Here is a 26,908-nt window from a genome sequence, read left to right on the forward strand (position 1 = left end):
TTCAGTGTCTGTCTGTCTGTCTGTCTGTGTGTCGCATCTTGGCTCTGCATCCACACCGCAACCAAAACGACATTTGTTAACCGATACCAAAGTGCTATCAACCAGTTGCAGTGGAGGAGTACCAGTCAGTTGAGGAGTACCAGTCATGGATAACTATAAGGACGCCTATCTCCAGCAATTGGCTCCGTATGTGCGAGTCCACTTTAATGAGTACGAGTCACATGAGGTGAGTCAGGTGCTATGGGCCCAATTTGTTCATTACAGTATCTATGGTAAAGTATGGGATAATGGGATAATTAAGAATCGACTTACGAGTGTTCGATATATCATTGAGAGAATTGCTGATCCGGAAATAGAAATACCGGTTCGAGAAGTCACTAGCGAGGATAAGCATTCGATCTTATCTCCGTTCAACAGTGAGTCTGACTTATTTCCTAATGGGATCTTAGACGATAAATGGTTTAGTAAGTATATAAATGGCTTACCATTTGCTATAATAATCAGCTTTAAATTAAGTAGTGAACTTGAGCAATTGAGTGAAAGGATTAGCCAATTCAAACGGCAATGTCAAACTCAACATATAACGTTTATTGCCTTAATTATATCGGACAATGATGCAGTCAATGATGAAGAAGCAATTAATCAATTACGTATATTAACTGGTTTACCTCGATTAACAGGATTACTCTACTTAAATATTAGTAATCCAAACACTATAAAACGAGATTGTGAAGTGCTAGTACAATCCTTACTAACGAATTTAAAACCAATTGGTCATGAATTCTATACCAATATTGAATATAAGATTAAACAACGAAATAAGAAGTATTATACTATACCTTCAACCAGTCATTTATCTATGAAAGTTCAATTACAACCGAAATTCTTAGCTACGAGGAATTTAATTAAGCAATGTATAATAAATCAATTCATTAATTATTATAATCTTGATATAACTTTAAAATTATTAGAACAAGCTTATCAAAATCTAATTGAAATCTTAAGTGATGTACAAATTAAACTTGAAATTACAACCGAGAATCTTTCACAATATGATGGTAAATTATATAATCAAGTCCGTACCTTAATTGATGTTTTAGCACTTCATATAGTAAGAATATGCTTTTCAATTGAAGATCCTATACAAGCATTAAGAAGACATGAAATTCATGTATTAAATGTTAATACAATCATTGAAAAGGAGAACCACTGTAAATGGACTTCAATTCAATATGAATGGTTAGGACAATTGATGAAATTAATTCCTTCATCAATACTTAATAGTTTAACCACCAATTCAATTCGAAAGAAATCTCGATTAAATCGAAATATTCTTGGATATTTCGGAGGAATCCGATTCGATGATGATGATTATGAAATCATAACTAATCCTGGTTTAGTATTTATTACAGCATATACTTATCTCCAAGATTTCATATCTATACCTACTAAATTAAATTACTTGACTAATTATAATAATGAATCTGAATTAAGTAATCATAAATTAGATTTATTAAATAATGCTTGTCGATTAATTGCTAAGGATTTAAATTCGAATTTCATATCATCTCAAGAAGATTCTTATGAACTTTATACTTCATTAATTAATTGGTTATTAGGGGAAGAATATCTTAAAATTAAACATTATAGAAATGCAACGGAGAATTATTTAGCTTGTTTATCTAAGAATACTCGAAAATGGCCTCATATTTCAAAACTTATTATGATGAAATTATTATTGTGTTATTCATATCTTGAAGATCAACGCTTACAATTATGTACTATCTTGAAATTACTGTCATATAACTTTAGTGTACCTTCAACTAGTAAGATATCTCAATTAAAATTTGATTCAGATGCAGAGTATGATGTTTCAGAATTACCTAATTTATTCAAAGTAGATGTGTTTATGGCCAATGAGAATTTCAGTCCAGAAACGTCAGTATATGATGCAGTATTAATTCAATTTATACTTAAATCGACCATTAAACATCAATCAATTTATAAGCTTTTACCTGAATCCACTGAGGTTGACTTGTGTATCAAATCAGTCGAGGTAAAAGTTGATAAATTGGATGGAAAGAGAGCTAAAGGTATAAAGAGTATACTTATCAATAATAATAATCCCAGTAACAAAGATAAAGATGTCATGGATCAATCATTGAGTATTGTTGATTTAAAGGATATATCCAATGGAAATGGAAGTGAACTCATAACTGAGACTAATCTAAATTATTCAGAAGGGATAGATAATGTAGTACAAATCTTACAAACAGCCAATCATTCAGGAGTATATGAAATCCAATCAATTATCCTTAATTATACCATTACCCTAACTCATAATCAACAAGTAATCCATCTTGATAAGATTGAGAAATTCATTATTGCCGATTCCATCAAACTGAGTTTCCCAACTCATCATTTAACTTATTATACTGTCAAGGGACCCATACAAATGAGATCACATTTAATGGGATCTGCCACCTCAATTAAAGTGAATGCTTTAAAACCAAACTTATCAATAAGTTTACAAGATGCATCATTACTTAATTGTGTAATTCTTGGAGAAAAGTTAACTATCCCATTTAAACTTAATTTCCAACATCCTATACAAAAGAAAATCATTTATGATAAATTCCAATTATCTACCAATATCTCTGTATTAGATAAATCCAATCAAAAAGTTGATGAATTTAATATTCAATCGAATTGGAATGATTTAAAGGATGATGAAGTATTGGATTTATCTAATTTAGTTGACACTGGACAAGAGTATCATAAATTGAATGTTAATATATTTAAACCTCCTAATACCAATTATAAATCAGATGAAGGATTTAATATTTGTATTGATATTAAAGCCATAATAATTGAGAATGAAGATGAACATGAACATGGTTCACCACCATTGGATCTTCAACCATCATTAATCTATGATGTTGGTAATTATAATTTACCCATTATAGTTAATCCATTTCTGTGTAGATATATCATTAGTCCTCGATTAAGAATGGATTCTAATGATATGCCATCACCATTTTTATTGAATTCAGAAACTCCTACGCCGGCTTCAATGCCTATAGCCACTAGAACTTGGTTAGGTAAAGTATCATTTATTGATAATTTCAAATTATTTGAACATGAACAACCACAAAATCTTCAAGTTGTTGATGTTGAATTCCATATTAAATCCAGTAATGGAGATTTAATTGTGGATATAATCAATGAACCAATAATTAACCATAACCATAAGGATAAGGATAAGGATAAGGAGGAATTAAAGTATCAACAATTATTTACTATAAGAAGTAAAAATGGATATTCACATCGAGACGTTCAAACTTTAACTTCAGTGATTATTAAATGGAAACGTTTAGATCAAGAATCAATTAATATATATAAGAGTGAAGAATGGAAAATTGTCCTTCCCTTATCAGATCCTCGAGTTTTATTAACTATAGTACCAGATAAATCAGACAGTCAAAAATGTATTCTTAGATATGTGTTAGAGAATCCTACTCCCAGAATATTTACTTTTACAACTCAATTATCTAATGAAGATAATCAAAATCAATGGGATTTTTCTTATGATGATAATATTGTCCCCCTTCGTCAAACTCCCTTCCCTGTTCTACCATTTACTCGACATATTATGGAATTTGTTAGTAAATTTACATCACCTGATAGTATGATTAAATTACCGTCATTTAAAGTATTTGATGTACAATATAAAATCTTATTACCAACTTTATCAGTTGATGATAATATTACTGTTTCCAAACAAGGATTATTTTGGAATAAACAATTATCAGTATAATATTAAGATTAATATTAATATTAATTACTATATAGTAATATATGTACATACACTACATATATACACTAATTAATACCTAATAATTCAACATCAAAAATTAATGTGGCATTTGGAGGAATTAAACCAGGAAATCCTCTTTCACCATAAGCTTCAAAACCAGGAATAATTAATTTAGATCTTTCACCTAATGATAATTTTGGAATAGCATAATCCCATCCCATAATAACTTGTCCTACACCAATAGTACATTGGAATGGCTTACCTCTATCTCTAGAGGAATCGAATTTTTTACCATTTTCTAAAGTACCAGTATAATGAATAGTAACTAAATCTCCAATCTTTGGAAAAGTTATACCATCACCCTTTTGAATGATTTCGATTTTAGTGGCACGACCATGCATTCTTGAAGCTTTAAATCTACGAGAATGGAATTGAAATTGAAATTGAATTGATTGCCTTGATTGTCTTGACAATGAACTTAACATCTACTTGCTCTTAGGTTAATATGAGCAATAGTAAATTACGGAAATTAGTCTTCTCCAACATGATTTTTACTCGACGGCCGACGACATTCACGACATCCGCAGACATTTTCTCTTTATGTTATTATTTTTTGTCATCCATTTAAGAACCTTACCAGGACCCTATTATAGATATAAATAACTTTGTATATATTATGTATATATTATGGTTATTTATATATTAGACAAAGTCAGATCCACCCCTACCATTTACTTTGCTCTTTGCTTTTCTAGTAATATTGTAGGATATTAGATTTGATTTAATTTCTTTATTAGACTAGTAATGCTCCAATTACGTCACAGGAACCCACCAAATACTTCCGAGATATGTCTGTCATGGTTTCCGGTAAAGATTGTCTGACCGGTTGTTAAAAGTGGGTAGAAATATATTGTAAATAATAAATGAATAATTTTCATTTCCGGATACAGGTCTGTCTTTTCCGACCTCAAAGAGATTTCCGGTCCGATGGGTGTGAAATTGGGGGCTGGAGAATCACAATTTGAACTAAAGCACACGAACAAAATGCTTAAAGGCTGAGGACATCCTTTAACTACAGTTAATGATTGAAAATTAATTACAACTCCACTACAAAGCCTCCTAAGAACTTTTATCATAGATCCATATATAGTCACTAAGAATAAAATTCATTTTATCAAGTTAACTATAGACTTATACTACTTTGCTTTAATGAACCATTAATTCACCATGGGATCTTGTGATGTAAAAATCGAAATCGATCGTAGTGCTAGTAATGGAACTTTTACTAATTATGATATTATAAGTGGTACAGTAACATTAATAGTAACTAATTCAATTTCACTTAACTATATTCAAGTTAAACTTGAAGGAATTTCTAAAACTGAACTAGTGATACCTCGGCAACATAGGAATAGAAATGATCGTAAGGAAAAGGATAAAATAATTCGAGATATTCATAAAGTATTATATGATACTCAACTAGTTTTCCCTCCAGATAATGTAAGGCTGGTATCTCAAGCCAAAGAATTTACTTTAACTCCTGGAAATTATTCTTATCCTTTTGAATTTAAATTACCTTTAAATAATTCTTGTATAAAATTACAAGGTATAACCAATAAAGTTCTGTTTAATAAAAAGACTTTAGATTTAGTAATTAATAATGGGAATTTCAATTCAAATGTATTAAGAAATAAAGCTAATCAATTCTTATCATCTAATGGTTCGAATGATGGTAATTTAAATCATTCACAAAATTATCATATAACAACTCAATTACCTCCTTCATTAAGTGGTATAGGAGAATTTGCTAATGTTAAATATTTCGTTAAAGTTACATGTAAACGTTCATCATTTTTAAAAACTAATTTACGAGCTTTTGATCCATTTATTTTCTTACCCCTTGATTTAAATATTAATGAAAATTCTTCTTTAGCAGATTATGAAGAATATAAAGAAGTATTTGTAAGGAAAGAATTAATTTTTAGAGATAGAATACCTGAAATTGTTGGAGTAAAAGTTCCACCTCAGGTATTTGAAAAGAAAAGTCTTCCAAAAGTTCCATATGTTGCTCCAAAGAAGCCTGGATTTTTTCAAAAGATATTTGATAGTCCAACTCCAACAAATTCTTTACCACCTCCACCAGTACATAAAAAGCAAGGAGCTCATAAATATTATTCAGAAATTGAATCAAAAGATGTTCCATTTTCTTTTGAAGTAAGATTTAGACATCCAGCATTTTTAATTCCTACTAAAAAACCATCATTTAAATTATATCTTGTTTCAAGTTTAAAACCTTCGAGGTATACTCTTAGTGAATATGGTAAACCTGATGAATCTAATGGATTAGGAATAGTTTATTTACAAAATTTAAGATTTGATTTAACTTCAATAACTCAAATTACTGTACTTGAAGATGATGGAGGAGTTGGTAGAGAAATTCATACAGGTAAACGAGAGGAAAATATTCAAATTTGTAATAATAATTTTAAGAATTTAAAATTTGATTTAATGCATTGTAAGAAATTAAAATCATCAACTTCAACATCAACTTCATCTACAGCTAATGATCTTTATGAATTAGAAATTCCCAAGAAATATTTTGAAAATTGTGTATTACCAGATTATTTATCACCATCATTTAAAACTTGTAATATCACTAGAAGATATAATCTTCGTATAAGTGCTGGATTTTCTAGTGAAAAAGTTATTGATTTTAGAAATCAATCTGAATCTAATAAAAAGATTAAAACAGTTGATTTACATTGTGCTAATATAAAAGTTCTCAGTGGATTAAATATGACAAGTTCTTTACATTCTAATGCATCTAAATCTTCATTACCTCGAAATTCAAGTATTTCAACTTCTAATGGAATTCCATTATCTCCTCCACCAATTATTTCAAATTCTTCATCTTCACCATTACCATCTCAACAAATTATTCCTAGACCTTTAGAAAAGAGAGGTAGTTCAATATCTTATGATCAACCTCAATTTCCTCCTAATTTACCTCAAAGACCATCATATGAAAATTCAGTTCATTCTAGTGAATTAGAAGATAGTGCAAGTCCATCGGAATTACCTACTTATGATGACGTCATATTAGAATCTTCTTATCAAGATAATTCAGAACATATACGAGCTCGAAGGAGATATCAACAACATGAGCAGTATTATAATAATTTGGAATAAGTATACTACATACATTTTATATATGTATATATAGTACGTACTTTTAATAATATACAGGCATTTTATTTTTATATATTTTGGTCCGACTACACGACAATAGATCAAGGAGGAGGTGGTGGTGGTGGAAATTTGTCACCACACGGCAACTACTCCAAATAAGCTCTTCTCTCATTGATCTTTAAACCAGTAATTGATATAGTTATAACAATTCGTTTAGTGGATTCAATCAATTCTCAGGCATCATATCATCTGATTTTTTTTTTATTTGAAAGTTTGACCCTCCCAACAAGATCAAGCGCAAAAAGTTCATCTCAAAAATTGCATCAATTATTTATCAGCATCTTTCATTTGATCATCATTTAACATTTGTTTATTGTACGACAATTCTTCATATCATATCTATAATAACCATTAACATTATCCATAACTAAATTAAATTGGTAGTGTTAACATCAAATTCATTTTATTCATTATCCCTTAATATATTTCATATTTCATATTTCATATTTCATATTATATTATTTTTCATTTTCATTATTATAGATCTGATTTGAAAAATTTAAAATGTCAATGTATTTCAACCTGTATGACCAAGTTATAAATCTTAAGGTAAAAATCACTACTTTACTAGATCAAAATATAACTGGATTGATTTACACCTACTCTACGTCAAACAATGTCCTCGTGCTTAAAATAACTGAAAATTCCCATAATAAAAATTCCCATAGTAATAATAATAATAATAATAATAACGAAAATACTACTAACGATAATAATAATAATAATAATAATAATAATAAGTCGTGCTATAGAATAATAAACACAGCATACATAAAAAAAATCCAAGTTGTTAGTTCCATTAAAAAGAACGCTCAACAACTCGTTCAACAGCATTTACAAAATGACCCCTCTAAAAGAGATCAAATAAAAATACATCCTATAGCTATAAATGATCTTGAAAATACCATAAAGGAAGCTATATCTAATCATAAGATATCAGCTCATAAATCATCTAATCAAGTTTCTGGTAATACAGCTAGTTCGAATGTTTCTCCTAATTCAGTAGCTCATTCTACTTCTGGATCTCCAACTAGAGAAAGACGTGCTTCAAAGACTTCTTCTATCGCTACAAAAGTTTACAACAAATTTGTAAAGAAATATGGTGAAGAAAATGTTACATGGTCTGGAGGATCCCATAACATCATTATATTCAATGAAGTGAAATTGACCAAACCATATACTTTAGGTAATAAGAGTATACATAAGTTAAGTAAATCGAATTCAAAGCATTTTGAAGAAATTCAAGATACATTAAAAGAATTCTGGTTAGAGGTCGATAATGAAAAGCGTGGTGGGTAAACTCATATATAATTATATAATTTACATTTAATAGTTATAAATCTATTGGCTAAAATTATTGTAGAGAATGGGGATTATCCCAATGAATCTCTAATGATTCGAATAATTTACTACCCTTTTGCATAGTACCTTTAAATCCATCGAAATCTTCCCAAGTTAGAATTTTATTATTTCCTTCTTCAAATAGTATATTAAACCAGCCATAGCACCATGATCGGAAATTAATTCTAATATCAAACAGAGGTAACACAAGCTTCTGTTTAAGTTCTAAAGAATAACCATCTTCATTTAGAATGGCAGTATTATTATCAATATGTGATAATCTTGCAATCTCATAATTAGAATTATAAGCTTCAATATTTAAATTTAAATCAAAGACATTATTTAATTCAGGCGATAAGCCATTTACTTTAATTTTAAAACTATAATTTCCTTTTGGTTTAGTAAATAGAAATTCGGTATTAATATTATCAAGAGACTGTAAATATTTATCCCAATAATAGAGATATCTTCTTTGAGATTTAATAGATATTCCATCACCTGCAAATTCTTTCATTCGCAATTTAGTATATAAATTAATAACCAGTTCTACTTTATCTTCATCTTTATCTTCATGGTGGATGGAATTAGATGAATTCTTTATAAAATGATTTGTATACATCTTATAAGCACAACATATGGTGCCTGATCTACCTTTGCCAGCTTTACAATGTAATACAGCTACATTATTCTTCAGAAGAGTTAGAAATGAATTAATAGATTCACAACTCTTAATTAAAATATCTAATGGAGGAGCTTGATGATCAGGAAATCCATAATGATAAACTTTCCCATATACATAAGAATCATCATATCCACCATTATCTTCACTCCTAAAATTCCATATTTTCCATTTATCTCCATGATTAAATTGGAGAAATTGTACTAAATCTCCTACTGGATATCTATAAAATGATTTCCAATAATTATCAGTGGGTCCAGAACATACAATTAATTGAGGGGTAATATATGATAAGTCCAATTGAATACCAAGCGTCAGATCATAATGACTATTTTTAGGTGATGCTACAATTGATCTAAGCAAGGACTTCATTGAACAAATCTTACCTTACCTTAACAATCTTACTATTACTCCTTTAACTATTACATGTTGCAACCATCCATATTAAGCGTACTTAATTTTTTTTTTCTCCTTCTCTAAGGTCCCCACTACGAACCCTGAGCGTACATAATTCAGAATTATTGGTATAGGCAAAAAAAGGACAATGATGTATGTATTTATATATACAAAGAGTAAGTTGATGAGATTATTCAACAATTTACGTAGATTTTTTAAAGTGAAAGGGGCGTTATCTTGATATCAAGATATGAAGGAAAGAGAATATACAAGAAAACAAATAATGGTTGTGCTCTAAACGGATATTGTTGATGATGATTGGTTAGATTCTGAAGATGTAAAACTAGTAATGTCAATTGGTTGACAGTTGCAAATGTGAAATGAATGTATCTATGAGTAAACTAATATATGGATTACATCATATTACTTCTCATAATTTCTTTGATCTTAGCAGATAATACTGGATCATTTTTAATTCTGAGTTGCATTTTACTGGCTTCGGCAAATGAAACAGCTTGAACTTTTTCATCAAATGATCTTGCCAAGTCAGAAGCTTCTTCAAATAATAAGATAGCTTGATCAACTTCTTCCTTTTGTAATTTAATTTGAGCTAATGAAATAGCAGCAACTTCGGATTTTGGATCTAATTCATAAGCCTTTAATAATAATTTTTCAGCATCATCAAACTTTTCGTAAGCTTCTCTTGAAATTAAAGAAGCTTCATTAATTAATGGTATAGCACCAACACTGTAAGTTGGTAAAGATTCTTGTAATCTAGCAGCAATTTGGAATTGTTTATAAGCTTCAGCAATATCACCTTTATCAGCTAAAATTTCTCCATAATAATTTGGAACTTCTGGAGATGTAGCAAATTTCAATTTAGCGGCAGTGAATCTTTCAGTAGCTTCATCTAATCTATTGCTTTTATAAGAAATACATGCTAATTGAATATGAGCATAAACATTTTCAGGATATAATTCTTTAGCCTTTTCGAAATTCTCTTCAGCTTTTTCAAGATCTGAACGTAAATAAAACAATTGACCTAATTGATAATAAACATCTGGACTTTCTGGTTCTAATTGAACAGCATATTCAAAATCTTCTATAGCTTCATTGAATGATTGAGTATCAGTAGAAATTAAGGCTCTGATTACATAAGTTCTACCTCTTGGTTTTAAATTAATAGCTTTACCAATACTGATAATAGCAGAAGCAGGATCATTCTTTAAGAATTGGAAACTAGCTAAATATTCTAATGCAATAGATGCATTAGCAGCCTTTGGAGATTCTGGAGTTAATTCTTCAACATTATAAGCTTCAACAACTTCATTAATTAAAGCATCAGCTTTATCATAACCAGAAACTGTATTGGCATTAACATGTTGTAAGAATTCCCAAAGTAATTTATCAGCAGAATCTTGAGATTCATCATTGCTTTCTTCAGGAACAACATCTGGACGGAAACCTCCAAAGAATGAACCAATAGTTGAAGCAGAAGGTAATTTAAATACTTGTTCTTTATTTTGAACAATCTTAATAGAATGTTTTTTTAATACTCTTTCTAATACAGCTTCAATAGATTTATTACTAAATCCACCATAAATAGTTAAAGCAGTTAAATCAAACATTGCATTTGGATAATCTTCAATAACTTCATAAGAAGTAGCTCTTCTTAAAACACATTTAGTATAATCTGGTTTTAATTTAATAGCTTCAGTTGTATCAGCAATTACATTTTTATGATCATTTAATGCAGCATAACAAGCAGATCTATTTGAATAAAAAATTGGATCAATTTTAACTTGTAAAGCAGCAGTATAAAATGCAATAGCACGTTCAAAATTTTTTGATTTAAATTCATTATTACCATCTTCCTTTAAAGCTAAAGCCCAATCTTCCTTTTCTTTACGAGATAATTTATCTATAGTTTCTTGACTAAAATTTGGTAAATTATTTGAATCAACTGGATAAATAAATTCATGACTTGTAGTTATAGTTGATTTTTCATTATTTGATCCATTACCAGTAGAAGATTCAGTTACACCACTTTCTTCTGAATTTTTACTTGCCTTCTTCTTCTTTTTAGATTTTTTAGATTTTTTCCCAACTTCAGTTGTTTCACTAGTTTCTTCCTTTTCTTGTTGGCTTTGAAATTGTGATTGATTATTCAAATAATAGTAGGCACCAACAGCAGAAATACTGGCCACAGCCGTAATGGCAATGGCAGTTCTATTTCTAGTAATAAAACTATCCAAATTGGACATGACTCACTGGTTACTACTTTTTTAAACAGGTAATCTGAACTATAGATAAACCTAACTATGGCTTGCCAATTCGAATCGATTTCTCCAACGGCAATTTTACTCCTTTAAAATTTTCGTCTTTGGAATTTTTTTCACTGGTTTAAAATTTGCGGGATACAATGCTGACATAAGCGCCGCTTTGCCTAATTAGGTGATGATCAATATATGTCAAAATTACACTACTACATAGAATAGAATGTTTAATTCTTTCTTTCTTTCTTTCTATACTGTATATATCTATGTATATATGTAGTTGTTTCTTATAGTGACCCCGTGATCTTAGTATATTACAATAATTAACAAGTATACCATATTGATTATTAAGGAAATAATCATACTTCTTTGAACATTAGAAATGTTAGATTACTCTTATGTATGATTCATCAATATTGTTTACATGCGTAGGAATACTACCTTCAATATATTGCTAATGGAATGGATATTCTGAATTCTGATTTTGAGTAACTATACATGCAAAAATTCATTAATATTAAACTAAAAGTAATACTAAAAGTAAACGTAAATAGACATGCATTAATCAAATGTTTAATGTAAACCTCCTTATACAGATTAATATTGAATATTAGAGATCAAACCCTAAGTGCCAATTGCAGATATTCAATATCAATGAGTGGTATGACTTCTGAAGTAAAATAATTATAAGATTCGTGCGAAAGTTTATTGTAACTAAAGGGCCCAAAGGCCAAAATCTAAAGACTGTAAACCTGATACAAAAGCTGTAAATCACTTCAATGTATGAAATTATAAGCAACATCCACTGAGCCAGCTTGAACAATGGACTTATAAACTGTAATATCTTGAAATAACCAGAAACTGCCGCTATTAGTAGAGACAACTTTTTGCGGCCTAAAAAAATTATTTTTGCAGATAACAACCTCTGATCAATTAGCAGTATAGTAATTGAATTATACAAGGATATTTCAATTGATATTAGTTTGTATTGTATATATGATCTACAATTTGTACTATAAATATGTTCTACAATTTGTACTATAGTATATATTAGTTGGTTTCTATACTTTATACTACATCACTCAAAATAAAACTAAAACGCACAATATGGCAATCTCGGATACCTTTAGATACTACACTTCTAACTCATATAAAGTATTCCTTTTCATTTTATGTTCCTATATATATATATAAAGCTGTACTATACCCCAAAACGAAAAAGGATTTAATATAAAATTATTTAGACTGACTAGATTGATAATAAATACAAATCAAAATAAATTAATAGAATTGTAGTTTGAGATTTATTTGATATTATTTCATAAACACATTAAATTTAAAGTTAAGCATTAGTTTCTCACTTTATTAGTATAACCCTAAATCTAATCAACTTCTTCCATAGCAGATTCAACAGCTGGTTCTTCAGTAGAAGCAGTTGTAGTACCAACTTCAGCTTCAACTTCTTCTTCATCTTCATCAATATTTAATCCTAAAGAGATTAATCTATTGATTCTACCAGCAAATGATGATGGTTCATCTAAGGAGAAACCAGAAGTTAATAAAGCAGTTTCATATAATAAGGTAGTTAAATCCTTAACAGTCTTATCTTCAACACCATCAGCATCAACCTTCTTCTTTAATTCCTTAATAATTGGAGATTTTGGAGAAATTTCAAAGGTCTTTTTAGAAGACATATAAGAAGACATGGTAGTATCTCTTAAAGCTTGAGCCTTCATAATTCTTTCCATATTAGCAGACCAACCAAATTGACCAGTTCTAATAGCAGCAGGAGCATCAACTAATTTGTGAGAAACAACAACCTTTTCAACTTGTTCACCTAAAATTTCCTTTAAGGCTTTGGTTAATGGTTCAAATTCTTTAATTTCCTTTTCTCTTTGTTCCTTTTCTTCTTCAGTTTCTTCTAATTCGAAATCCTTAGTAATATCAACTAATTTCTTGTCTTCAAATTCCTTTAATTGAGTCATAGCATATTCATCAATTGGATCAACCAAGAATAAAACTTCAAAGTTTTTAGCCTTTAAAGCATCTAAGAATGGAGATTTTTCAACAGCCTTTTGAGATTCACCAGTAATGTAGTAAATATTCTTTTGATGTTCTGGCATTCTAGTAACGTAATCACTTAAAGAAGTAAATTCTTCAGTAGATTTAGTAGAGTAGTATCTTAATAATTTAGATAAAGAAGCTCTGTTTTGTTGATCTTCATGAATACCTAATTTAATATTCTTTGAGAAAGCACTGTAGAATTTTTCAAATTGTTCTTGATCTTCAGCAATTTCATTGAAGGTTTCAATCAATTTCTTAACAATATTCTTTTTAATAACTTTCAAGATCTTATTTTGTTGTAACATTTCTCTTGATAAGTTTAATGGTAAATCTTCAGAATCAACTACACCCTTAACAAAACTTAACCATTCTGGAATTAATTCATCAGCATCATCAGTAATGAAAACTCTTCTAACATATAATTTAATGTTATTCTTCTTCTTCTTATTTTCAAAGGCATCGAATGGAGCTCTCTTTGGAACGAATAAAATAGCTCTGAATTCTAATTGACCTTCAACAGAAAAGTGCTTAACAGCTAATGGATCTTCCCAATCATTAGAAATTGACTTGTAGAATGCATTATATTCTTCTTGAGTAACATCAGATGGGTTTCTGGTCCATAAAGGTTTAGTCTTGTTTAATTCTTCAGTTTCAGTAACCTTTTCAGTGACCTTCTTGGTCTTCTTTTCCTTCTTTTCACCTTCTTCATCTTCAACTTCTTCTAATTTTGGTTTCTTGTCATCATCTTCTTCCTTCTTTTCTTCTTCTTCTTCTTCAGGAACTTCCTTTTCAACTTCCTTAGTAACAACTAATTGAACTGGATAAGAAACGAATTCAGAATGTTTTTTAACAACTTCTTTAATTCTCTTTTCTTCCAAGTATTCCAATTGATCTTCCTTTAAGAATAATCTTAAAACGGTACCACGACCTAATTTTTCATTGGTTTCATCCAAGGTAACAGTGAATTTACCACCAGCATTTGATTCCCAAATATATTGTTCATCATCATTATTTTTAGAAATAACTTGAACATGATCAGCAACCAAGAATAAAGAATAGAAACCAACACCAAATTGACCAATCATTGATACATCAGCACCAGCAGATAAAGCTTCCATAAAACTTTTAGTACCAGATTTAGCAATAGTACCTAAATTATTAACTAAATCAGCTTTAGTCATACCAATACCAGAATCTCTAATTTCCAAAACTTTTTCTTCTGGTCTTGGAGTAATTCTAATAAATAATTCTGGTTCAGTTTCTAATTTAGATGGATCACTTAAAGCTTCATATCTAATTTTATCTAAAGCATCAGAAGCATTAGAAATTAATTCTCTTAAAAAGATTTCTTTATTTGAATAAACAGTATTAATGATTAAAGACATTAACTGAGAAATCTCAGCAGTGAATTCATGAGTTTCAACTTTATTGTCAGACATAGTTACTTACTTTTCTTACTTAAAAGTTCCTTACTTATTATGGCAAAATCAATCAATTAATCAAATTTATGAAAGAATTGTCAAATTGATTAGGATTTTTCAAATTTAAAAATGTCCTCCTTATATAATTACCAAATTTTTTTTCTAGTGCTGTTGCAAATTTCGTCCACTATTTCTAAAAGAATTTTCCATGATGTTCTACAGTCTATGTGCAGGGACATACATAATACTAATTAGGAAAGTATATTTATATATTTTATATATTTTTATATATTTTATATATTTTATTACGTTTATTAAATTATAATTTCTTCAGTTTCCATTCCACATCCTATACAACGTCGTTTAATCATATTTTCATGTGGTCCCGATATTGATAATGGTGCAGACCAATCATGTATATGTCTTTCCCCAAGTTCATGCCCATTTCTTAATTTTCTAGTATATTCTTCAGCTCTAGTTCTCTTTCTCATTTCCTTTAATTGATCTTGATATTTTTTATCTCGTCTTTTTAATCGGTTAGTTTCTCGTCTTTCCCATTCTTTATCTAATCCTTCAGCTGATCCCCATTTTTTCCATGCAAATTCTTCAACTTGAAATCGAAGATATAATTGCATTCTACTATAACCATGAGGATTTGGCTTTTCAATTCTTGGTAATAAATTAACATCTCGTAATTCTGGATCAGTTAATAAATAATCTTCTCGACATTCTGTCTTTGTAAGTAATGAATATTTTTCTGGCTTTTCTTTCATACATTTTCTACAAGCTCTAACTTTAAAATTTGTAAATAAATTTGGATCAATTTCAATTGATCCACATTCAAAACATTTTGGTGCATCTTCTATATTTAATGGTGGAGGTAAATCTCTTATTTCTTGAAGTCTCTTTTGTTTTTCTTTCCATTCTTCAAGTGCCATTGCTTCCTTTTGTTGAGCTTCCGTTAAATTACTTTCATCTTGATCTGGTAAAAATCCTCCTCGACTATCTTTCATAGTTGAAAAATCATATTCAATATAATCTTTCTTTCGAATTGGAGGTGGTTCATATTTATAACTTTTCTTAGTAACTTTAAAATCTTCTTGATTATTACTACTTCCTAGTCGTATACCATCTCCTCCTGAATTATTTATTGTACCATCTCTATTTCCTTCTGCTAACCTTTTTCGTATTTGTAATGCTTTCTCACGATTTGCTTCAATAATTCTTTTCTGTTCAATAGTTAATTCTTTTCTAGTTGGATCTACAAATTTAGCCACAATAGGTGTATTTGAATCTCGTAGTTGGGACATGGTTGATGCTCTTTGAACAGCTAAAGATGAAGATCCATCACCATTAGAAGTTGAATTTATAGTTGATTTTCCATTGTTAGATGAACTACCTAAAGCATTTGTATTTATGGATGAAGTATGATTTGTTGAATCAGTATTGGAAGAAGTTCCACCTCCCTGACGTGCTTTTAGTCTCTCTAATGCACGCTTCCTGTTTGCTTCCTATTTCTCATAATTAGTATTTTGACGCGATTAAATATATACCTTGTAAATAAATCCTATACTTACTATTCGAGCTCGTTGCTCTTCTGTTAACGAACCTCTAGAGAATGCCATAATCCATTATATATTAAGTTGTGCAGAGTATATAAGAAGTTTACTAATCATCAAAGTCATCTTTATAACTATTTAAGATGCTCCAATTCCTGCACATACTTATTTTTGCCATTTACCCTTTTGGGCAATGTCTACAGTTATCTCCGAAGATTATTAGTTATAAACATTTCTGTAACTATATAACTACTTAATTACAGACATAATTAATCTAAAGCAAGATTACTCTAAGGCTTCTACTTGTTCTTTTAAAGCCTCATTAGAACTCTTAAACCCCGCTTCAGTCTTTTCTCCCAAAAAGTATAATAAAATTGGAACTAAGATTCCTGAAAATTGTTCGGATTGAATTAATTCTGTCTTATTTTCATCAATTGGTTTAAATTCAAATTTATGATATCCAACAAAGAGAAAGTCAAATAACAAAGCTCCCTTCCATTCAAATATATATTCTGATACTTGAGTTACTAAAGGATTAAAAACATTTTTAGAAGTTGAACCAGGTAATATAAGACCAACAGTTAAAGTATCACCTACCTTATTTTCACTTCTTGATGCCTTTTGAGCCGTATCATTCTTAATCTTTACAACAAATGGATCCCAATTCTTGTGATTTTCGAAATTGTAGAAATATTCACTAACTGTTTTAGCTGGCTTATTTATCACAATGGATGTATTGATTACTGCCATGATTTTAATTTTGTATAATTATTAAATTGTAGAATTATATATATATATAGTACAAAAGATTATTAATTATACAAAAATTTACTGCAGAGGCAACTGCATACATTTTATACATGAGCCAGACCGATTGTGTGGCAAAGCGTGGGGACGGGGGCGGGAGCAAAGGACAAAAGATTTATTTATAGTGCGCACTAATCAATCAGTCAATGAGAGTGAAGCTAACTCATGAATGGAATCTAAGACTTGTTGAGCATTTTCTCTTGTTAGTAAATCATTATCAGTTTGTGTGATATATCTTAATAAATTAATGACATTTTGTTGATATTTACGGGGAAAGGGAACATTATCAGTTAATGAAGTCCCCATAATCATATCATCAAGTAATACTATTGCAGCTCTTCTCATTATTGATTCATCTTTACTCTTTTCTAATTGTAAGATACCAATAGCACAATCAATAGCATCCTCTAAATATCCTATAATTCCTAAGGGATTGGTTTTACAGGTAGTCCCAAGAATTGACATACTTGACATACGTAATCTATTATCTTGATCTTCTTCTTTTATCAGTTTTCTTCTAATTATATTAAGACAACTTTCAACAAGTCGCTTAGCATTATCTCCAGTTAATAATTCTTTATATTTTTGAACGTATCGAAGTAAAACTTCACCTATCTTTAAACGATCATCTAAATCTTCTTCTGGAGATTCATATAATTTAGTCATAATTGTTAATACTTGATCTTCATCCCAATCAATTAAACTTTCCAAACCTTTAATGACATTTATATAAATGAAAGGATCATTATCCTTTAATTGAATTAAATGTAAATTAATAACAAAATCAAGAGATACCACCAGAGTCTTCATCTCTATTAATTGTCTTAATAAATATAAACCATGAGCTCGAATAGGAACTAATGGATCATTTAGATTGGTAACTGCTCTCTTAAGGATCTTCTTTTGAGCATCTTCTTCATTAGTAACTGGAGTTTCTCCATTTAATAATATACCAATTCTACTATGTAATGATTCACTTGAACTTTTAATAGTTGGTGATATTCCTGATCCATTTATAAATCTTTCAAGTGATTTTTGAATCTTTTTAAGTACTTCTATTGAAGTTTCTTCTAATTCAACTGTATTTTCAGATAATATTGCTGACAATAACTCTAATACAGTTGGCAATGTCTGTTGCATGAAATCTCCATCAATTTCTTCATCATCATCTGAATCATCATCATCTGAATCACCTTGCTCTTTAGATGAAACTAATAATTCGGACTTAATAGGTGAAGTCTTTCTTTGAATATTCACAGATAAGAAATTATAAATTATTTGTAAAATTTCAAATGGTGTACTTGCTAAGCTATCCTTATATTTATTGGTTAAACTTTCAAGTAAACGTAAATCAATAAGAATTAAGAAAGGACTTTGTTCTTCAAGGCTTTCACTTTGACTTTGTTGTGTATCTAACCACCTTTTTAATATTGATATAAATAATTGATGAACAAGAGTGTCATCTTCCAAATTTTCAAGTAATTTAATGAATATTTCACAATTAAAATCCAAATCTGCTAAGAATTGATTAACTCTATTCTCTTTAGAAGAATTTTGAATGTTTGTAGAATTTAAAGAGATTTGAACTAAATCATTTGGTCCGATTTCAAAATGAAAATTTTCTATTTCATAAATTAAATTCTTTGCTATAACATCAAGACCATAAGATTGGTTTTCCTTCACAGTTGTCAAATAACTTACTAATATTCCTAATACCACTTCAGATGATCTTTTACTTTTGTTAAGATAAACATAATAAGACCATAAATTAAGGAGAATCGGTTGAAAAATTGCTTCTAATAATTCAGAATCTAATGATTTCTTGGTTAATGAAATAAGAACATTCACCACATTATTCAAATTTGCTTCACTGATAGGTTCATCAATTGGATTTAAATTATTCCAAATCCTAGCTATAATGAAATCCTTAGCAACTCGTGGATTTCTATTCCATAATTTCTCTAAAACATATCCTAAACAACTTGTAACTATAGGGCGATTTATATTTACTAACAAATCATAGACTTGTTTCCCAATAACATTAAAATAATCAGTTGTAGGAATTTCCCTTGGTTTAGATAAGACTACATTGGCCAAATGTTCAAATTTTTCAACATTTACTTCTTCTTGATCTCTTAATCCAAGGACAAACTCAATTAAGCTTAATAAACCATCATTCCGAGGGGCATTATAATGCAATGTATGTAATATATGTAATACTGGTTGTTTGAAATATGAAGGAGATGGTGTTGATGCAAGTAAAGTAAAAGTTTGAAATAATTCAAAAGTCAGTGGAACTCGTAATATAGAGTCAAATTCATCATTAATATCATATCTGGTATTAATAGCAGGGATAGTCATCAAAGCTAAGGCTATTGTAAGGAAATCTGAATATCCAGTACCTTTTAATAAAAGATCTCGTACATCAGAATCAATTTGAAAAATTTGATAAAATTTATGATAAATTAAAAGCATAAGCCCTTCAATTTGAAATGTAGGATTAGGAAGTTTGGAATTAGGTAACAATTTTTCAATTTCAGGTAATTTAAAATCAGTTTTACTAAATTCTCGTAAATTTCTCTTTTCAAATGGTATACCAATATGGAAAGATGCTATAGTAGGATATACACCATGAATAATTATTAAATTTACTACTTTACTAAAGGTTTTCATATCATGTAAGGATATTCTAATCAAATTTTTATCATTCATTGGAGTATTTTCATTAGATAATTTTTGAATTTCTATTAACTTATTAAGTAGATGTTCAACAACTTTATATCTCTTTTGATACTTATCATCTTCCTCATCATTAGGGAAGAACTTATTGTAAAGTGAATCAACTGTGATGGTGGTATAACTCTTATCACCAAATGCATCTTCCAATTCTATAAATAATTTATCTATAGGCTTGTTCCCTACATTCTGAGGTTTGTTTAAACCTTTAGTAACTGGATATATGTCATCAGCCTTTCTTCGTATAGTAGTCCGTTTCTGTTTTGTAGCAAAGGGATTTTTCTTGATAGGTTTTGGTTCAGGCACATGATCCACTTCAGACTTCACAGAACTCACTTCTTCTATCTTAGGAGGTGGCATTCCTATTGTGGTACTTTGACTTAATAGTAATTACTAAAGGTAATAATCAGCTTCTGCTAGTGAAAAATGTTTTATATGCAGAGATTTCGACTGCAAACTGGATGATAAGATCCACTGAATTTATAGCAACAATTTATTATCCCAAACGAATAGATTCTTCAGAGATACTCGGTTCGATTTCCTACAAGTATATAAGCCCATTATACATACTGTTTACTATTTATTTTGTTATGATTAATCTCTGGCCCGGTTAATTCTGCTCTTCCCAATAGTAAAGGTTACTCAGTAGCGAACATCGCAACCATCAAAAAAAATTAAAAATTTTAGAGAGGTGTAGTTCGAAGCTTCTCAATAGAACAAGACCTACTAGAAAAGTCATAGAGAACAAGTAAAGACGTACTTGTGAGAAGAGGACAGACACATACATTTATCAATAAATATTTCAAGAAAGAAACAAAGAAAAAATTAGTACACAAGTCACATCATGAGTAGCAAAGAAGTAATACAATTGACTCAAGAAGAGATGGATGCCGTGATATACGATGCCAGAGAAGGGGATTTAGAAACTCTTAAAGAGATATTTGAAGAGATAGGTCCCGAAGTGTTGACAACTATAAAAGATGATATAACATTGAGTACTCCTTTGCATATGGCTGCTGCCAATGGTCATGTTGAAGTAGTTAAATATCTTTTATCTCTTTTACCTCATGACAAAGCTATAGAGTATGCTTCTGCTACCAATGAAAGTGGTAATACCGCCTTACATTGGGCTGCCTATAGTGGACATTTACCAGTGGTTGAATTATTAGTTGAAGAATATAAAGTCGATGTATTTTTAAAGAATAAGTCAAATCATGATGCTATATTCGAAGCTGAGAACAATAATCAAACTGAAGTTGATAGCTGGTTTTTAAATAAATTCGCGGTTGAAGATGACTTTAAAGTCGAAGAAGACGGTGAAAACACTAAGATTACATATACTCCAGGATCTGAATCCAAAGAAGCTGATGAACGTGCAGCTAAGGCTAAGGAAGCAGAACAATTAAAGCGAGAAGAGCTTGAACAAAAAGCAGAAAATTTACGTATTGATGACGATAACTAGATGAAAGACATCGACTATGATTTTCTCCTTGAAGCCATCTAAATTAGCATTTAAACCTTACATACTTGTACAATATACATATATAACTTTATAAATATAAAAAAAATATCATTAGGTTGCAAAGTTGTAGTTACTTGTAGAGATAGAGGTCGTGTGAGAAGGATCAATTCCTTTAATTTTTCAGGTAAGAAAATTTTTTTGATTCAAGTGCATTTTGTAATCGATAGTTGAGGTAAAGTTGAATTAGTCATTTGCATTTCTAACCCCATATTCGCATAGAAATAGATTCATAAACCCACTATTACACAATATGAGTGATTTAGGTTTTGATCCTACATTGAAAAAGAAGAAGAAGTCCAAGAAGCCGGCTGAAGATTCGGCATCTGCATCACCTGCACCATCTACTGATGCTGGTGTTGAAGATATGTTTGCAGGATTAAAGAAAAAGAAGAAGTCAAGTAGTAAAAAGCTTGCTGATGATTTATTGGATTCTGCATCTAAATCTCCTAGTGTTGAAGATTTATCTGATTCTTTAGGAGATTTAACTTTAAAGAAGAAAAAGAAGAAGTCAAAGACTACTGTAGATACTACTGATTTTGAAGCACAATTAGAAGAAGCTGGTGTTGAAGATATTAGTACAAATGGAGAAGAAGCTGAAGAAGAAAAAGAAATTGTATCCGGCTTATCATATCAAACATTATTATCTCGTTTTTTTGATCTTTTAAAAGTAAATAATCCAGAATTAGCTGGTGATAGATCAGGACCAAAATTCAGAATTCCTCCACCATTATGTCAAAGAGATGGTTCAAAAAAGACTATATTTGCCAATGTTCAAGAAATTGCTACCGTATTACAAAGAAATCCCGAACATTTAATTCAATTCTTATTTGCTGAATTGGGTACTTCTGGTTCTATTGATGGTGAAAAGAGATTGGTTTTAAAGGGTAAATTTCAACCTAAACAAATGGAATCAGTTTTAAGAAGATATATTCTTGAATATGTTACTTGTAAAACTTGTAAATCCATGAATACTGAATTAAAGAGAGAATCTGCTAATAGATTACATTTCTTAAGTTGTAAAGCCTGTGGTTCTACAAGATCTGTATCTTCTATTAAGACTGGTTTCCAAGCTCAAATTGGAAGAAGAAGAAGAACAGAATAATTACGTTAATAATGCCCCATCATTTCAAACTTACATAGTATTATTCATATTATTATTTAAATCACTTTCTACCCTCTTATGTATATTATAATTACCATATATATATTATTATTAATACATTTATACTTTTCTGTTAACTTTTTATACTAATAATTATCTTTTTTAATGGAGTACACCATGCACTAGTTCCATCATTAATCATCATATATTGAATAATATCATTCTTAACTTTAGTTAATAATAAAGAATCTATAGTTGAATCAGTGATAGTTTTCAAAATTTCATTAATAAATATTAAATGCTGATTTGATAGTATATCAAATTGTGTCATTAATTTTGATTTACATAATTGTGATTCCCGTTCAGACATTGTATTGGTAAATTTTAAAGTTTTTTCTAATAATTCTATTAAGTCTAATTTATTTATTGTTTTAGATTCATGTTCTATTTCTGATACACTTGTAATAGTAGAAGATATAGAAACAGATCTTGATGGTGGAGGTGGTGGAACTTGAGTAGTGAATGATGAAGATACACTTCTTGAAGGTGGAGGTGGAGGTATCAGTATCAGATCTAAAGAACGTAAAGAACCAGTTAAACTATTATCACTAATACTAGTAAGTTGTACTTTTCTCTTTCGACTACTTAAACTAGTTAAACTAGAATTATTAGATGCCTGCATCATTATGGCAGGACAATCATTCCAACCTTCCATCAGTTCACCTCGTTGATATTTTGTTAATGTCATTATTTATGGAATATAACCACCACTATACAAGGGATTCCGAGACTTTATTAAAGTAAGCCATACAGCGGCACTTATAGTCTAGAAGTTGATAAATTCTTCGTACGTGTTATTAGTGAGAAATTAGGTGACATTTTAGTGAATTGCCCCAAAAAGAAAATACTGTGAAATTTTCATCGCGTAAATTTCATTATCATAAATGTTATCAATTTCTTAAAAAATTAAAAATTATATAAAATTACTATAATATAAGAGAATTAATAATTCAGCTTTCTTGAAAGTTCTAAAGCTGTATCTAACAACTTATCAATAGTTGGTCTTTTATCAGGATTTAATTTAAGACATTGATTAATAATATCCATTAATTCAGATGAATAACCTCCATTATTTTTTGGAATTAAAAATTTACCTTGAGATATTGCTAAACTAATATTAGCCCCTTGCTCTATCTCTAATTTTTCAAAAGGTGAATAACCAAAACAACAAGCATATAATAAACAACCTAGTGACCAAATATCAGTCTTTTCAGTAATTTCTGAATTTTTAACAACATCCAATAATTCAGGAGCTCTATAAGGTAATGTACAATGTTCTTGAGCTATATCTTGTAAAGTTAAAGCTTGTTGTCTATTCCTAATTTTTATTCTTGCTTTAGAACATGAACCTAAATCTACTAAAACAGGTAATCCTTCAGCTGATATCATAACATTAGCTGGTTTAATATCTCTATGAGCATATGGAATTAATTCCAGTAATTCAGTTGGAATATTGGTTGGACCATCTTCATCATCATCACTTCCTGGTGGTAATAATAATCCCTCTTCATCTGTACTTGTTGTCGAAGCATTATCATGTTGTTGATGTCTTTGTTCATCAGATGTTGTTTTATAATTATGCATAACTTTTAATCCTCTACATATTCCTATAAATACCTTTAATATCTCATCTTCTGGCATTTTATCATCATTTAATACTAAATTATTAATAATATCTTGTAAAGATTTTTCAAAATATGGTAATAATATATAAATTGATTTTGAACCATCAGGTTCATTAATAATTACTTCTTCAATACTTTGAATTATATATGGAGTTCCAAATTTAACAAATCTATGATAATTTTTAATTTCTTTAATTGAATTTTTATAACTTTCATCATTAGATCCAAATGGGCATCTTATTTTCTTTATAGCATATGGTGCATTATCATTATTTGATTTTACAAGATAAACGTATGAGAATCCTCCTTCTCCTAATAATTTAACAATTCTATATTTGATATCCTTAATTGTTACAGATGGTGAAGATAAATCAGGAAAACATGGTAAACATGCCCCTACAATTGACCATAAGATATCCATTATTGTTTGCTATTATCACTACTATCTCTGTACTGTAAGTTTGTGGTCTATAAGGGCTTGATCTGTTGAACTTTCCACGTGATTTTCTTTACAAACGAATGTTTGGGAATTGGTATGTGCACTTTTCTTTTATATTAATGCTACCCCGGTTAATAAATCATTCTTCTATTTACAGCCTTAAGCATTAAAAATTCACACAATCGTCTTATTTAAACATAGTATGAGAGTCTAAATCCACTGGAATACCAACATTTGGTATTAGATAAATTAAGTGGTTCAATAAGTATTGGACCTAGATTGTTTATAATTGCAGGTATCCGGTACTATAGTGTAAATACAAGTTAAAAGGAGCGTTTTTACTGTATATAGAAAGAACAGATAGTGAAACAGCACTTGTGTCTACTGATACTAATCTCTAAATAACCAAATTGTTTGACTTCTATTACCCTGTATTTTGAATGCTGGGTTTATTTGACTTTTTCTGTGCGTACTTCTTAGGTGGCAGTTGCAAAAAAACAACATATTCAAATAACAGTGTGACTAATTGATAGTGACCAAGCATTGGTGTGAATAAGAACAGCCTCCAATATAACTAAAATCCAAGTATGGCTTCCTCAGTAGCTCACAATTCTTGCACTCCCATTGACGGAACTGGGGATTCCTTTATTTCAGAAAGGATAACACATTACCCAACATGCAAAATCGAGTTAAATGGTAAGGTACTTTGATATGTGTATGATTTTTTGTTGAGCTACTGGTATTGAATTGGTCAAATGCGCGGCTATATTATTAGAATTACTGGGTAACCGTTTATGAGTCATAAACTGTTAGCTGGTCAAGACATGTTAAATTTGTCTGCCTTCCTAGTTAGGTATTCTGAGACCTGTTTAGCCTGAAAATATCCTAACCTTGTTACGAAAATTTTTTTGCAATGGTTTACAAAGGAATTCCCATTAATATTCTTTGTCACACAGTCAGTAGTTCTTAGTTTGTTATAACTCATAGTCTTGTTTTATCATATAATCCTGTTATTTCATAAAGTCTTGTTTTATCATATAGTCCTATTATATCATAAAGTCTTGTTATAACTATGAATAGAAATCTATAAGAAACTATTGAACTCGATAATTTAGGCAACCATGGAAGTGGAAGCAAAGAAGAAGAAATCAATCCAAATTCTTTAGTTAGCACAAACGATACTCCTATACCATTTGTAACAATTCCTACTTTATAGTCAAGTTCAAATACAGAAAGAAAAGAAGATCTTGAAATTATCTTTCTTTTAGTTTTATTAGTATCAATAGTTATTTATATTATTAATTATTTCTACCCTGTGGTTGACTCAGAAAATGTCTCTATTATTGTCATGATAGCCCTTGCACTTCTTATTTGTTACAAACATGGTAATGTTATAAGAAAATACTTCGTACCGCCATTTATTCCATACAACAGAATTAAAACTGATTATATCAGTAATGTTATAATTACATATATAAATGAGATCGTTGATAAAATTATTATTCCTAGAATAATTAGAGAACTCGGTGAAAGAGGTTATCCGATTGAAAACATTGAATATCCTGTTGAAGATTGTCCATTATAAAAAACTCCAATTATTAAGAAAAATATCGTTGCTGAAGGTGTTGAAGATGAGAGTTTTAGAAATTTAAATTGTTTATTATATGTATTTGCTTCATTAACTTCTGGTTTATCCTAAGATGAACCATCTTCATTTGCTGGTAGAATCAATAGATTAATCTCTTTAGGTTTATATATTGACGAAGATGAAGAGGTTATATATATATTTTTTCTGTTCGGGGTATAATACAGCTT

The 26,908-nt window shown here is 29.6% G+C and overlaps 15 protein-coding genes across 15 annotated transcripts; 6 read left to right on the forward strand and 9 right to left on the reverse strand. All coding sequences in view use genetic code 12, as the record gives it.

The window, feature by feature from the left end:
- The first annotated feature begins 33 nt into the window (after positions 1–33).
- RJT21DRAFT_33591 (uncharacterized protein) lies at positions 34–3,850 on the forward strand. The gene has a single exon (XM_064884188.1). The coding sequence runs from the start codon at positions 146–148 to the stop codon at positions 3,815–3,817; it is 3,672 nt and encodes a 1,223-aa protein (XP_064738459.1). The 5' UTR covers positions 34–145; the 3' UTR covers positions 3,818–3,850.
- Positions 3,850–4,673, reverse strand: RBP1 (peptidylprolyl isomerase). Its single transcript, XM_064884190.1, has one exon. It carries the CDS (start codon positions 4,300–4,302, stop codon positions 3,883–3,885), a length of 420 nt encoding a protein of 139 aa, XP_064738460.1. The 5' UTR covers positions 4,303–4,673; the 3' UTR covers positions 3,850–3,882.
- Positions 4,674–7,288, forward strand: RJT21DRAFT_33583 (uncharacterized protein). Its single transcript, XM_064884184.1, has one exon. It carries the CDS (start codon positions 5,045–5,047, stop codon positions 7,004–7,006), a length of 1,962 nt encoding a protein of 653 aa, XP_064738461.1. The 5' UTR covers positions 4,674–5,044; the 3' UTR covers positions 7,007–7,288.
- On the forward strand, positions 7,289–8,393 carry RJT21DRAFT_33584 (uncharacterized protein). The gene has a single exon (XM_064884185.1). It carries the CDS (start codon positions 7,571–7,573, stop codon positions 8,363–8,365), a length of 795 nt encoding a protein of 264 aa, XP_064738462.1. The 5' UTR covers positions 7,289–7,570; the 3' UTR covers positions 8,366–8,393.
- On the reverse strand, positions 8,393–9,676 carry TEP1 (putative phosphatidylinositol-3,4,5-trisphosphate 3-phosphatase). Its single transcript, XM_064884189.1, has one exon. It carries the CDS (start codon positions 9,456–9,458, stop codon positions 8,421–8,423), a length of 1,038 nt encoding a protein of 345 aa, XP_064738463.1. The 5' UTR covers positions 9,459–9,676; the 3' UTR covers positions 8,393–8,420.
- A 1-nt stretch (position 9,677) lies between these two features.
- Positions 9,678–11,845, reverse strand: TOM70 (protein channel). Its single transcript, XM_064884186.1, has one exon. It carries the CDS (start codon positions 11,744–11,746, stop codon positions 9,896–9,898), a length of 1,851 nt encoding a protein of 616 aa, XP_064738464.1. The 5' UTR covers positions 11,747–11,845; the 3' UTR covers positions 9,678–9,895.
- Positions 11,846–12,811: 966 nt separating this feature from the next.
- HSP90 (Hsp90 family chaperone) lies at positions 12,812–15,375 on the reverse strand. Its single transcript, XM_064879806.1, has one exon. It carries the CDS (start codon positions 15,259–15,261, stop codon positions 13,141–13,143), a length of 2,121 nt encoding a protein of 706 aa, XP_064738465.1. The 5' UTR covers positions 15,262–15,375; the 3' UTR covers positions 12,812–13,140.
- A 100-nt stretch (positions 15,376–15,475) lies between these two features.
- Positions 15,476–16,945, reverse strand: RAD14 (Rad14p). The gene is made up of 2 exons (XM_064885708.1): positions 16,821–16,945; positions 15,476–16,754 (listed from the first exon to the last, which is right to left on the reverse strand). Exons 1-2 carry the CDS (start codon positions 16,866–16,868, stop codon positions 15,558–15,560), a joined length of 1,245 nt encoding a protein of 414 aa, XP_064738466.1. The 5' UTR covers positions 16,869–16,945; the 3' UTR covers positions 15,476–15,557.
- RJT21DRAFT_33647 (uncharacterized protein) lies at positions 16,732–17,617 on the reverse strand. The gene has a single exon (XM_064884191.1). It carries the CDS (start codon positions 17,550–17,552, stop codon positions 17,088–17,090), a length of 465 nt encoding a protein of 154 aa, XP_064738467.1. The 5' UTR covers positions 17,553–17,617; the 3' UTR covers positions 16,732–17,087.
- A 127-nt stretch (positions 17,618–17,744) lies between these two features.
- RJT21DRAFT_85356 (uncharacterized protein) lies at positions 17,745–20,705 on the reverse strand (the record flags this gene model as incomplete). Its single annotated transcript, XM_064885437.1, has 1 exon — positions 17,745–20,705. The coding sequence occupies one exon, from the start codon at positions 20,703–20,705 to the stop codon at positions 17,745–17,747; it is 2,961 nt and encodes a 986-aa protein (XP_064738468.1).
- A 42-nt stretch (positions 20,706–20,747) lies between these two features.
- Positions 20,748–21,922, forward strand: RJT21DRAFT_33649 (uncharacterized protein). The gene has a single exon (XM_064884192.1). It carries the CDS (start codon positions 21,190–21,192, stop codon positions 21,805–21,807), a length of 618 nt encoding a protein of 205 aa, XP_064738469.1. The 5' UTR covers positions 20,748–21,189; the 3' UTR covers positions 21,808–21,922.
- Positions 21,923–22,036: 114 nt separating this feature from the next.
- SUI3 (translation initiation factor eIF2 subunit beta) lies at positions 22,037–23,042 on the forward strand. Its single transcript, XM_064881663.1, has one exon. The coding sequence runs from the start codon at positions 22,118–22,120 to the stop codon at positions 22,967–22,969; it is 852 nt and encodes a 283-aa protein (XP_064738470.1). The 5' UTR covers positions 22,037–22,117; the 3' UTR covers positions 22,970–23,042.
- A 60-nt stretch (positions 23,043–23,102) lies between these two features.
- Positions 23,103–23,717, reverse strand: RJT21DRAFT_1168 (uncharacterized protein; the record flags this gene model as incomplete). Its single annotated transcript, XM_064880486.1, has 1 exon — positions 23,103–23,717. The coding sequence occupies one exon, from the start codon at positions 23,715–23,717 to the stop codon at positions 23,103–23,105; it is 615 nt and encodes a 204-aa protein (XP_064738471.1).
- A 127-nt stretch (positions 23,718–23,844) lies between these two features.
- Positions 23,845–25,406, reverse strand: RJT21DRAFT_33699 (putative serine/threonine protein kinase). The gene has a single exon (XM_064884194.1). It carries the CDS (start codon positions 25,073–25,075, stop codon positions 23,972–23,974), a length of 1,104 nt encoding a protein of 367 aa, XP_064738472.1. The 5' UTR covers positions 25,076–25,406; the 3' UTR covers positions 23,845–23,971.
- Positions 25,407–25,680: 274 nt separating this feature from the next.
- Positions 25,681–26,678, forward strand: RJT21DRAFT_113853 (uncharacterized protein; the record flags this gene model as incomplete). The annotated part of the gene is made up of 2 exons (XM_064880206.1): positions 25,681–25,794; positions 26,310–26,678. The coding sequence occupies 2 exons, from the start codon at positions 25,681–25,683 to the stop codon at positions 26,676–26,678; spliced, it is 483 nt and encodes a 160-aa protein (XP_064738473.1).
- Between the last annotated feature and the right edge of the window lie 230 nt (positions 26,679–26,908).

Source organism: Scheffersomyces amazonensis (genome assembly GCF_036850825.1).
Source record: "Scheffersomyces amazonensis strain UFMG-HMD-26.3 chromosome Unknown RJT21scaffold_3, whole genome shotgun sequence".
NCBI lineage: Eukaryota > Fungi > Ascomycota > Pichiomycetes > Serinales > Debaryomycetaceae > Scheffersomyces > Scheffersomyces amazonensis.